The sequence below is a fragment of the Sarcophilus harrisii genome, chromosome 5, assembly GCF_902635505.1.
Source record: "Sarcophilus harrisii chromosome 5, mSarHar1.11, whole genome shotgun sequence".
NCBI lineage: Eukaryota > Metazoa > Chordata > Mammalia > Dasyuromorphia > Dasyuridae > Sarcophilus > Sarcophilus harrisii.
In genome coordinates, this window is record NC_045430.1 from 269,119,039 (window position 1) to 269,131,804 (window position 12,766).

The following is a 12,766-nucleotide window of genomic DNA, read 5'->3' on the forward strand; positions in this document are numbered from 1 at the left end:
AATCAGCTCTCCATCTAACAGGCAAAAAGACAAATATGGGAAAAGTAAAATATGAGGGGGAGTCCTTCTATCAGATGAATGGTCTTTTTCTTAGCTATTTATCTTGAATGTACTCATTTTTTTGCACATCATCATGACATATACCAAGATAACACCCAATATGGTGTCAAGGTTTCTGTAATTTAATGCTGGCAACATTTTTCTTCATGTTTATGAATTGAGCCACTTTGGAGTAAATGTATTTATTACTTTCAAAACGGTGACAATTAAATCATCAGGGAGAGACAGTAGCAAGAAAGTTGTCACAAGACAGTATGTGATTAATTGTAAGTTTAATTATTTAGCCGATGATTGATAGATGAATTTAGAGAAAGGAAAAAGCCCTGCTGGTTGGAGTCATTAAGGAGAGAAAGCATTAAGAAAAAAGTCGGATTTGGACTATACCTTGAGGATCCTTATGTGAGGAAGGATGCTGGGGATGCCGAGTTTTCTGGCTTGTTGGTCATTGCTCCAAATTGTCCTCCACAGAGTTAGAGCAGTTCCCGACTCCACCAGGAAGTGCTAGTGTCCTAGTTTTTCCATTACCTTCAGACAGTCATTAAGGATTTATTACACACCTGCTATGTGCCAGGCACTGTGCTATGCTCCGGGGTACAGTCCCTGCCCTCAGGGCGGTCACACCTGGCTCCTATTTCCTACCTCTCCAGTCTTGCCTTTTACTCCCTTCCCAGCAATCCTGGCCTCCCCTTGCACATCCCACCTGTCTCCCGTCTCCCAACTGTCTATCTCCTGTCTCACTTCCACCTCTTGGCTATGCTGGTTTCCTTCAAGTCTCACCTCAAACCCCGCCCTCTACGAGAGGACCCCTAAATGCCAGTGTTTTCCCTGAAGATTGCCCCCGGGGTGGGCTCTATCTCATAGGTACCCAGTGACTTGCATGTGGTCTCTGTGGTTAGTGGTTAGACTCTGAGCTCCCTCAAGGCGGAAACCGGGCCCTAGCCCTACTAGAATGCAGGGCTCAAAGGAAGTGCTTAATACTTTGGTCACTGATAGGGAGAGATATAGGGGCAGGCTCTCCAGGGAATAGAGTGAGGTGAACAAATTCCTTGTAAATGTAAATCAGCATGGAAATGTAAATCCCAAACTGTAATGAGCTACACTAATTTGCTAAAATCTTAGTAGAATATGTGCCTTTTCAAGTGAATAATCTGGATAGAAATTGATAGATATGTGGTCAACTCAGTATTAGCATCATTATAAATTTATAATGATGCTAATACTGAGTTGACCATATAAATGAGAATAAAATCTTTATTCTCTACAATTGCCGAACTAGATCACAGTCAAGTAATAAAAATATTCTCTAAACTGAGATTGAACTTAACTGCTAGTACATTTGGCGGAAGGCTCTGTTTAGACAGTGATAACAGTGGTTAAAAAAAAAAAAAAAAAAAGATAAACTAATTGATTTGGACCATTTATTGCCCCCAAACTTTATTCCGGATATTATGATTTCAAGGTTTACATGAAAGTTTTTTGTATAAACTAAAGAAGGCGTAATTATTATATGTAAATGAAAGGTCCCAGAGAAATTGGTGGGTAAGTAATGGATGACTGGTTTTCTCCTTAGTCTGTTGTCAATGCAAGGCAGCTTGTGGTAGGGAAAGCATTGGTGTTAGAGATAAGAAGATGTAGCTTGAAGTCCAGCTCTGATCCGTGCCAGTGGGGTGACCATGGGGCAAGTCATAGTCCTTGAAGACTTCAGGCTTCTATCTGAGCTTCTGAGTGACAGAGCAGTTACCCCTCTGCCTTGGAAAAGAGACTTTCCAAGTTGGGAATCCCTTATACCTGTGAAATCACAGGGTGTCTCGATCAAAAATTAAACAAGGTTTAAAAAAAGCCTTTTAGATTATCTAAATTCAGAAGATAAATTATTCCCCTCCATAAGTATTGCAACTGTCTTTTTATTTGTGCAGATTATCAAAATCCAGTGGTCCTGCTGTAAATCTCTTTGGGAGCTGGGGATTTGAAATAAAGGAAAACCTGGTACACTCGCACTCACCTCTCCAACTTTGGGGAGGCAAGTCTACTGACTGTATGGCATTTGTATGCTTGACATATTTTGACTTAGGAAAATTGACGCACCCGGGCAAATCATTAAGTGCCTTCTGAGCATTTGTCTGCTTGACAAAGAAAAAAAAATATTTTCTTCCATAAAAAAGTTTTTTGTAAGGATTTCTGTCTTTCATATAGGTTCATAAGCTTTTCCCCCTGAAAAAAAACTATTCATTTGAAAAACTGACACTTCTGTTAGGAAGAAAGCCCAAATCTGTCTTGTTGGAGGCAGCACTAGGGGATGGAGCATTGATCCTAGGTGTTGGGCAGCCCCTCCATTTGCCAGCTCTGAGAAATTGGGGGAAGTCACTGCACTTTGAGGAGCCCTTGGCTGTTTTCTTATTTGTAAAAAAGGAGCTAATATTTGGAGTAGATTTGCACTTGAAGAATAAATGAGGTAGAATATGAGTGGCTCAGTGGTTCCTAAGCCAGGACACTCCTAGCTACTGTTACAGGGTCCTCTTGCCTAGATGACCTTGGGGGAGACTCATGATTCTCACTGCTTGGGGGAGGCCAGAAGCAGGAAATGAAGCCTGGTCTCTCCTGGTTTCTGCTGTCCTGTTGGACTGCCCCGCCTCCCCACAATCTTTGTAGGCCAGGAAGCAGCAACGGAGTTAGAAATAAAAATGACTTTTCTTAAAAAAAAAAAAAAAAAAAAAATGGCTTTTCTTTGTGTCACACTCCCCTGAGTCACCCATAGCTCTGTGAAGCAGGACCCATAAAACCCATGTCCAGATGACAAAATGGAGCCTGAGAAAAGTTTGCCCACTTTGTAGCTCCTGTGCCTAGCACCCAACTTGCTCAAGTATCTGAGAAGATTTCCTGCGTTTGATACCCCACATAATGGATTCCAACATGCTAGGGCCTGGTTAGTTTTTGCTATGGGATTTATTTTTTGGATTTTTTTTTTAACTTTTAATTCATTTTCCTTTTTCTCTGATTTCTTTTATCAGAGATTTGCTTATTTGAAAGTCTGGTGTAGGTAGGATAAAAGGTAAATATCTCTTTTTTTTCTAAGAAAAAAATTCCCTTTTTTTACTGTCATTTGACTTGTCTGCTTTTTATTTGAAGGTGCCCAGTTGCTAATTAGGCCCTTGATTGAGAAGTGTGAAGAACAAACCTTGGAGAGTCAGAATGTGTATCTAATTGGCGCCTCTACAATCAGGTTGCTGCTCGGAGCAGAATCGGTAGGGTTGGTGAAGGAATGCAATGACAACACCATGAGAGTGTTCACATATGAGAGCAGGAAGAACTTCAAAGGCTTCAGTGGTGAGTTCCCCAAGTCCTAGGGGAAGATACTTGTGATGACCCGTATTTTAAAATCAGCCACAGTCAGGAATTCAGGTTAAGGGAAAATCCTCGATCTTTATTCTTTGTGGAGGTGAAAGGGGTATGGCGATAGGAAGTGAGAGCAGTCCTGCCACGAACCTTGCTAGCAGTCTCTCTGCCTCCCTCTCTCCACCCACCAAAATCGTCACTACATCATTCCTATACAATACATCAAAACTTGCACAGGGAGTAGACGGGGCCATTCTTTCTCCAAGCATATATTAATAGAGTATCGTCCAGTTGCTATTTAGCCTCATGTGCTTGGGACCTCAGTGCATCAACTTGAGCTTCAGCCCATTACAGATACTTGTAACCTGGGAAGCATGGCGGATGGGTGTGTCATGTGGGGATTGCGCCCTAGGTAGAGTGCTGTATTTGTAGGGTATGAGAAGCACAGACCATAAATCTCAGGGGTTTGAAGGGGGTCTCAGGAGCTAGCTCCCAGGAGGGGAAGGCCTTTACCCTAAGTTGCAAAAGGAGTAATCATCTAAGGTAGAATTTGAACTCAGCAACTCCTCTGGTCATTGTGCCATACCACTTGTTAATGACTTCATTTTTCCTGCTCTCTTGTAACGTCTGGGATATGGTACTTGCTGATTTGTTTTTGCAGTTTGAATCCTAATTGGGTTTCTTTTTAGGCTTATTGTTTCAGGGGTCTAAGGTAACTGGTATCATTGGATATTACTTTTGAACTTTTAAAAGTATCGTGGGTTTTTTTCTGTTTTAGATGACAATGATGATTTCCTCACGATGTCTGAGTGTCAGTTTATTATCAAGCATGAACTTGAAAATCTTAGAGCAAGAGATGAAAAGATGATCCCTGGATACCCCCAGGCCAAACTCTATCCAGGAAAATCTATCCGTAAGTCGTTCAGTTACTTAAGTGTCACATTTTTCAGTACTTTTGAGAACAGAGAATCCAAAGGGAAATTTCCCGTTGGTGTAGCCAGAGTCTTCTTACTTAACATAGTTCTTTGAACTATGAATGATTATCTTTTGGTTCCTGTTTTTATTTTGAATGCTCTTGTTTTTAAGGCAGCCCATTTGCTTCGATGAAGTTCTGCTTTTTAATTGAGAATTTTCTGAGTTTTCAGAGTGTGCAAGATAATGTATACCTGCCTTAGATTTTAGTACGGACACAAGTTGTAGCTAACGCACCAGTCAGCCAGCCATTCCCCTTAATATGAATGCGATGCCCTAATGCTGTGCTGGAAGTTATGATCAGGGATCCCAAGAGTAGCACGTTGGTATGAGGGCTTTACGGTGACAAAGCCCTTCACCTAAAGGACGTACCTTCCCTCAGGAAGTTAGTTGTCTAGCTATAGAACACACTTATATGTGAAGAAAGAGGCTCAGGCCTGTGACCCCATCCCTGGGGTGCCCATGGCTCAGGCCTTCATTGGCAGAAGACAGCTCGGGAGTTTTCCCTTCTTTCCTTCTTTCTTGGCACAAGACATCCTGTTCTCAACTGCCCCTGAAAACAGGGAAGGACAGGAGCAGCCTGGAAGGGAAGATTTGCTTTAGTTTTCGGTTGGTAAAATATGGTGGACAACTGCCTCCGGGTGCTCAGGGAGCCCTCGGGCCAAGGGGGCCTGTCAGGGGCTGGGGTTTGGTCGGGCTGCTCTGCTTATGTCCTCCCCATGTTTCTTCTTCCTTTCTCAGTGCGGAGATTACTCACTTCCGGCCTCGTGACTCAATTCTTCCCACTACATGACAATGAAGCTCTGAAGAAGCTCGAGAGCAGGTGGTACAACCGATTCAAGCTGAAGTACCAGCCTTTGGGTATGTCCGAGGGCCGGTGCCCCCTACGGAGGGGACAGGGCCCCCTTCTCCTAGGAAGGCCTCTTGGCGGTTGTTGGGGAACCCACCTGGCTCTCTGGTTGGGGGGGGCACTGTGAAGAGAGCCAGGAGGCAAGGGGTTGCCCAGCAGGGAACAGCTCCCCTTGGGCCACTTGGATCCAGGTTGGTGGGACTCGTGAGGATGTAGAAGGAGGACCCCTCTCCTATCCCCAGTGTTTGGGGAGGGTGGCCACAGTGAGCGGTGGGAAGAGGTCAAGCAGACTCCTCTCTTCTCTTGCTTCCCTTTTGTCGGCCAAGGAGAGTGACATTGGGGTTGGCTAGGACATTACAAAAAAGGTCATCAGGGAGCTGACTAACTGATAGAGAGGAAAGTTAGAGGGGAAGACCCCAGAACGTGGAGGGCCTGAAAGAATCTGCTTGGGAAGTGGAGCTGAAACTGAGCCAGATTCAAAGAGTTGGAGAGTAGGGCAGTCATGGAGGGAGAGCCAGGGCAGAAGTGGGGCCTCATTCTGCCATCTTCTCCTGCATTCTGAGAAGGTCCCCTCACTATCAGAAAGTCCGTCTCATGGTTCATCATCGGGCCTGTGGAATCATCATGGGTCCTTATGCTGATCAGTTACTGAGTCTTTCATGGTCATTTCTCTGTCCCATGTTGCTGTCATTAGATAAATTGTTTTCCGGATTCTATTTACTCCCCTTAATATCAGTTCATACACGTCTCCCCTGATTTCTTTGAAACTATCTTCTTCACCAATTTTTACTGCGCGCTATCATTCCATCACATTCATGAACCGTCTTTTCGAATTGTTCATGCATTTGCTGATCGATGGGCCTTTCCTCAGATTTCCATTCTTTGAAACCTCAAAAAATAGCTATTCATATCCTTAATTATATTTAGTTTTGCTTAGGACTGCTTCCTGCCTTAATCTGCCTTCCCTTCATTTCCTCTTCTCCTTTCTTGCCTTTCCCTCCCATCTCCCTGTTGAATGAAATGTACCTCTCTAGTTAACTGTGTTTTCTTCCTTCCTTTGATGAGTTCAAATAAGAATAAGGATCCAGTGTCACCAGCTCCCCCCCATGCCCTCTTCCTTGTTTGCACAGACGCTTACTTACACACCTCGATGACATGAAATAATTTCCCTTTGTCTCCTCCTCCTTCTCCTTCCCTCTGCTCAGGATATTTCTCATTCCCTCCTTTTCTGTTCTTCTTTTATGATTATCAAGACATAACAGAACAATTCCCTGGTCACATCTAATCTCTTCCTCCATGACTCCTGAAGGGGTTAGAGGGAACACGTGTATCATCTCCCATATTAAATGTTAGTAATTTATCCTTCTTTAGCCCCTTGTAATTGTTTATTCCTATATCCCTTTTGAGATTTGCACTTCCAAGCTTTTCTGAACTCTGATCTTTTGATCAAGAATGCTGGGAAATCCTTTATTGCATTAAAAATATTTTTTTTCCTCCTATATTGATGAGTAGGTTATTCTTGACTGTAAGCTTATATTTTTTGCCTTCTGAAATACTGAAAAATCCAAGCTCTCTGCTCCTTTAAAGTGTTGGCTGCTAATTTGTGTAATTCTCATTGTGGCTCCTTAGTACTTGGATATTTTCTCATTATCTCCTTGTAGAGATTTTGGCTCAATGTTGTTGAAAGGTTTTATTTTGGAGTTTCTTTCAAGAAGTGATTGGTGGGTTCTCTCTGGCTCCATGTTACCTTCTGGTTCTAAGAATTGTAGACCATTTTCTTTTAAGATTTCTTAAGATATGTATTCTAAGTTCTTTTTTTTTGGTCATGACATTCATCTTGTCCAATGATTCTTAAATTTATTCTCCTAAATCTCTGAGTAAATTTTGTATTTTGTTTTTTGTTTCTTTGCTAATTCCTTACATTTTCTTTAAATTTCTTAGGTCTTTTCATTTTGTTTTAATACTTTTTGTTGCCTTTGTGGAGTCACTGACTTCTCTTTGGTTCATTCTGATGTTCAGGGAGTTTGTTGCTTTAGGCAAGTTGTTTTATTTTTTTTTTAATCTCTTGTGTGCTAATTAATTCCTTTTCCACTTCTTTCTTCTATAACTCTCATTTCTTTCTCAGTATTTTCCGCTAGCACTTCCATTTTATTTATAGAAACATTTGTAAATTCTCTTAAAAACTTGTGCTTCCTTTTCTCTAGGAATGCTAACTGAATTTGTCCAAGATATGTTTTTCTTTGTTTATATATATTTATTTGTTGTTTAGGCTTTGTTTATAGATGTTTGGGAGTCATTCTTTTCTTTTGGTTTGTGTCTTGAGGATTTTAGTTGCCATAACTTTTCATTGTGGAATTCTTTCTTTTGTTTGCTTGCTTATTCTCCTAGCCTATTTCCTGACTTCAGCCTGGATGGTCGGACCAAGCTCTGTGCCCCCAAAGGGGTCTAATGCTGCCCATCCCTACACCCCAGTCTGAGCTCCTCAGGCTCCTGAAGTTTGGGTTTGGGCCTAATTAGCAGTAGCTGCTGGACTCAGCCACTAGCAACCGCCTGGGAAGCCCTGTTGGTTTAGAATAGCAGAGATCCAGGCTCCTCTTTGGCGGGATCTCTGCCCTGGTTATTCCTTCACAGGCCTTGGGCTGAGCTGGAGCTTGCATCTGAGATCATGCCATGCCCCTGGTGTCCAAAGATAGCTCCTGTCAAGGCCTAAATGAGGATGCCCATGTGCTGGGCCCCCTGTGACAGCTGTATGGGAGAAGCTGTGGGAATTGGGGCGGATGGGACTGGGGGGAATGAAAACCCCTGTTCCTCCTTACAATGGTGAAGGGGACGAGTGGTACAAGTGGGAACCCTGGCCCCCTCCCGGGATCCTGGAGAGGCTCAACTTGCCAGCTGCAGGCCCCTGTTCTGAATATGACCCTCAAGAACCCAACTCCTGCAAGGAAAGGGAACTTGGGAATTTAGAATTAGAATTATCCCGACCTCCTTTTTACAGATGGTGGTCTGTGGCTTCCCCCCCTTCCTGTGCAGGGGAGCTTAGGAGCTGTGGTGAGAGCCAGCCCCGGGCTCCTGGCCCTGTGCCCCGGGCTCCCGTCCCTGATTTCAGGGCTGGGAAGCACCCAGCCTTCCTTGGGCTCTCTGAGAAGGACCTCAGAAGCAGGCGGGGGTGGGGGGTTCTTGGGGGGCTCATGGAACCCACTATCTCATCCCCCAGCGTCCTGAGAGCAAAGGTGCTCTGGGCGAGGTAAAGGGCCTCCTGAGTGGGGGGCCGGCCCCGCTCCCTAGTATTTCAGCTCAGACCCCTCTGTTGTCTCCCACTCCGCAGACGACATCCGCGTGTACTTTGGGGAGACCATTGCCCTGTACTTTGCCTTCTTGGAGTACTTCACCTTCGCCTTGATTCCCATGGCGCTCATTGGGCTGCCTTACTACGTGTTTGACTGGGAGGACTATGACAAGTACGTGATCTTTGCCTCCTTCAACCTGATCTGGTCCACGGTGATCCTGGAGGTGTGGAAGCGCGGCTGCGCGCTGATGACCTACCGCTGGGGGACGCTGCTGATGAAGCGGCAGTTCGAGGAGCCGCGGCCCGGCTTCCATGGCGTCCTGGGCGTCAACCCCGTCACCGGCCGGGAAGAGCCACTGTACTCGAGCTTCAAGAGGCAGCTGCGCATCTACCTGGTCTCCCTGCCCTTTGTCTGCCTCTGCCTCTACTTCTCCCTCTACGTCATGATGCTCTACTTTGACCTGGAGGCCTGGGCTCAGGACCTGCACCGCGACAGCAGCGTCCCTGAGCTGACCAACGTGCTGCTCTTCGTGCCCAGCATCATCTACGCCATCGTCATCGAGATCATGAACCGTCTCTACCGCTTCGCTGCCGAGTTCCTGACCTCCTGGGGTGAGCACCGCCTCTGTCTGTGTCCTTGTCCAGAAAGCAGACGTTCTGTGGTCATTCTGGGGGCAGCTGGTGTGGGGTGGGGGGGCAGCCCCATCCTTGGGTTCTTGGGCAAAGAAAGCTGGATGTCCTGTGGCCATATTAGGGGCTGCCGGCACAGGACTGGGGGCTGGCCCCATCCTTGGGTTCTTGGGTTCTTGGTCAAAGAAAGCTGGACGTCCTGGGGTCGTTCTAGGGGCAGCCGGCACAGGGCGGGAGGGCCGGCCCCATCCTTGGGTTCTTTGGCTTTCCTAAAGCAGGCCCAAGTTGAGGAACAGAGACACCATTGCCCAGTGTAGAAGAGCAGGTGTCATTGGGAAAAAGAACGTATGGATCAGCCAAAAACCAATGTGGGAGGCCTCCGGGAATCCCGTAAAGGTGTTTCTGACTAGAGCGGGCTCCAGGGCAGCATCCCTTCATTGTCTTCCTGGGCCCCCTCAGCCCCTTAGAAGTGCCCTGAGCTCCACTGGCTGATGCCCACTTTCCCCAGGACGGGAAGGGTCAGATTGGGGGCCTTTGCATGGACCCCTTTGAACCCTGGGGCTCAGTGCCAACCCATGCAGGGGCTCTGGGGGGAGTGCTCCAAGTGAGCATCGTCCCCCTTAATGGCAGCAGTCCCCTGCCAGCCGCTTTTTGCTCCAGCTCACTCAGATTGCTTTTGGAGCAGGGCAGGTCACTCAGGCCCCTTCATTTATGGAGATATCATCTCTTATCTCCCCATCCCAGCTAATGTCCCACCTATTTTCTTTCATCCCCCCTTATCCAGCTGTTGTCTGAGGGAGCTGTTTCTCTAGGGGTGAGGGAAGGCGGGCCACACAATCTGGTTTTTAATAGCTGAGGAGAGGCCCGGGGCCTGCCGCCGGTGCCGTTAGCGCAGGTGACATTTGCCTGATGTTGTTATTAACTGAATGTTGCTTCTTGTCTGAGGGAGAACGTGACAATTTCTGATTGCTACTTTCAGAGAATCACAGGCTGGAATCTGCCTATCAAAATCACCTCGTCCTCAAGGTGTTGGTGGTAAGTACAGTGGTTTTTTTTTTCTTTGCAAATGTTTTCTTCTTGTTTGTTTTGTTTTATTATTTTTTCTGAGGCAGTTGGGGTTAAGTGACTTGCCCAGGGTCACACAGCCAGTAAGTTAAAGTATCTGAGACTGGATTTGAACACTCAGGTCAGAAAGGACAGAAGGAGGTAGGAAAAGGGAGAAAGGAAAAACAGGTGATGAGAGGAGGATTCTGGGAAGGTAGAGGGGGAGAAAGGGAAATTTCAGGCTCTCCGGATTCCCCCCATAACAGAACAAATTTGCGCCTTTGAGGGAACATAGACGGGGAAAAAGTCAAGAAGACTTGGGGCAGAACTGGGGTCTTCCGGCCCAACCCAGGAAGATCTGATGAAAGACCCCAGGCTGGGGATTAACCCGTGTGAAGTGCAAACACTCTGGGCTAGCGCCACAGAAAGACAAAACGGGATCCCCTGGACAAACTGGGGGCTGGAGCCTTAGGACCACCGAGACTTTCACCTCCAAGGAATAGGGGTCTGAGGCTGGGAAGACCTTTCAGGGAACCTTGGCTGACTGGGAATGCCAGGCCCAGCTGTACTGCTGAGACATGACCCCGGGAGAGAGGGAGCCAGCACACCAGGAGTGCAGACAGGGATGCCGCTGGCTGCCGGCACTCAGCAGAAGTGGGGAGCTCTTGGTTTGGGGTTCCAGGTCAGAGGAGAGAGCTGAAGGGAAGCTTGAGGCACCATCCCCCCACCTCAGGATTAAAGGTGCTTATACTAATTCTCCTTATTTTTAAAAAAATGAACCAGCAAAGAAGAAAGACCCCCACCATGGAAACACCTTATGGGAACAGGGAAGACGGGGATTCATCTTCAGAGAATACTGAAGTAAAAAAAGCATCTAGCTCAAAGAGTAATGTGAAATGGCTCCCTGCCCAGAGAGAATTTATAGAACTCAAAAAAGAATTTAAAAATCAAATGAGAGACATTGAAGGAATACTAAAGAAAAAAATAAAAACCATCTAAGAAAAACAAGAAGATTATTAAAAAAAAAAAAAAAAGTTAAACCAATTAGAACAGGAGTCTCAGAGATGAAAATAACTCTTTGAAAATTAGAATTGGGCAAGGGGAAGCCAGTAAAGTTATGAGAGACCAAGAAATAATAAAACAGATTATAAAGAATGAAAAAAAAAAAAATAGAACAGAATGTGAAACATAAGAAAAACAACAGATCTGGAGAACAGATCAAGAAGAGAAAATACAAGAATAATTGGACTGCCTGAAAGTTGTAACCAAAAAAAGGACTTTGACACAGTAATGCAAGAAATAATCCAAGAAAATTGTCCTGGAGTGATAGAACATGAGAGGAAAGTGGAAACAGAAAAAATCCACTAACCACTACCTCAACAAGATCCTTAGTGGAAAACACATAGGAATATTATTGCCAAAAAACAAAACAGATCAAAGAGAAAATTTTGCAAAACACATGGAAAAAAATTCAAACACCTCGGGGCTACAATTAGAATTGTACAGGACTTATTAGCAACCACAATAAAAGACCATATGTCCTGGAATCATAACTCCTGACAATCAAAAGAAGTAGGCCTGCAGCCAAAAATATATTCAGCAAAATTATAATAGTGAATAAAAAAAATGGGCATTCAACAAACTTGCAGATTTTCGGGACTTTCTATCAATCAAACTCAAACTTAATAGAAAATTTAACGTATCTCCAATTTCAAGGAAGTCCACATGAAAAAATGGTTATTTTTTTTACATGGGAAATTTACAGCATATGTTTAAGATGGACATCAACAATAGGCTAGCTCAGGGATTCTCAAACTTTTTAAATAGGGGGTCAGTTCACTGTCCCTCAGATTGTTGGAGGGCTGGACTATAGTAAAAACAAAAACTTTGTTTTGTGGGCTTTTAAATAAAGAAACTTCAAAGCCCTGGGTGAGGGGATTAAACATCCTCAGCTGCTGCATCTGGCCCACAGGCCGTAGTTTGAGGACCCCTGGGCTAGCTCAAAAGAAAGACTGAGGTAAAAATAGTAATTATGTCATACAAATGAGGTACAGAGGAAGAATAGATAAAGAGGCATTAGGGCGGGAGGGCTCTTAGTTCTGAAAATCTACTTACATCAGGAATAGGTTTAATAAGCAACACTACATATATATTATGAAGGGTATAGCACCCTTCAAAATCTGTAAAGAAATAAGAGGGATGGAGAAGTAAAAAGTGAGGGAAAAAACAAGGGAGAGATCCATTGGTGGGGGGAGGTCAAGTAATAGCAAGGCAAGTGAAAGAGCAGAATTAAAGCAAAGAGTCAGCAGGGATAGGGTGTGTGTGTGTGTGTGTGTGTGTGTGTGTATCTACATATGTATATATAAAATATCCTTTCTTGATTATAGTCTGTTTGAAAGGACTGGGGATGAAAGAGTAAAAAAAGAATAAAGTAAAAAGTGTGCAGCAGAGAACAAAAGAATATTTTACAAGAAAGAAAAGATGCATGCTCATAAATATAATTTCTACTAATTGATATATATATTATATATACACTTTCTTGATCTGGTATTTGTTATATTCTGCTGGGCACATGACAATATTCTCTTTTG

The 12,766-nt window shown here is 44.6% G+C and overlaps 1 protein-coding gene across 3 annotated transcripts in view; it reads left to right on the top strand.

The window, feature by feature from the left end:
- Positions 1–12,766, top strand: part of ANO10 (anoctamin 10) — a 153,786-nt gene that overhangs the window by 13,044 nt on the left and 127,976 nt on the right. For all 3 annotated transcript variants that reach the window (XM_031940459.1, XM_031940460.1, XM_031940461.1), the window contains exons 3-7: positions 3,187–3,384; positions 4,172–4,306; positions 5,107–5,226; positions 8,541–9,113; positions 10,111–10,166. In XM_031940459.1, the coding sequence (XP_031796319.1) occupies positions 3,187–3,384; positions 4,172–4,306; positions 5,107–5,226; positions 8,541–9,113; positions 10,111–10,166 (1,082 nt within the window). The remainder of the gene's footprint in view (positions 1–3,186; positions 3,385–4,171; positions 4,307–5,106; positions 5,227–8,540; positions 9,114–10,110; positions 10,167–12,766) is intronic.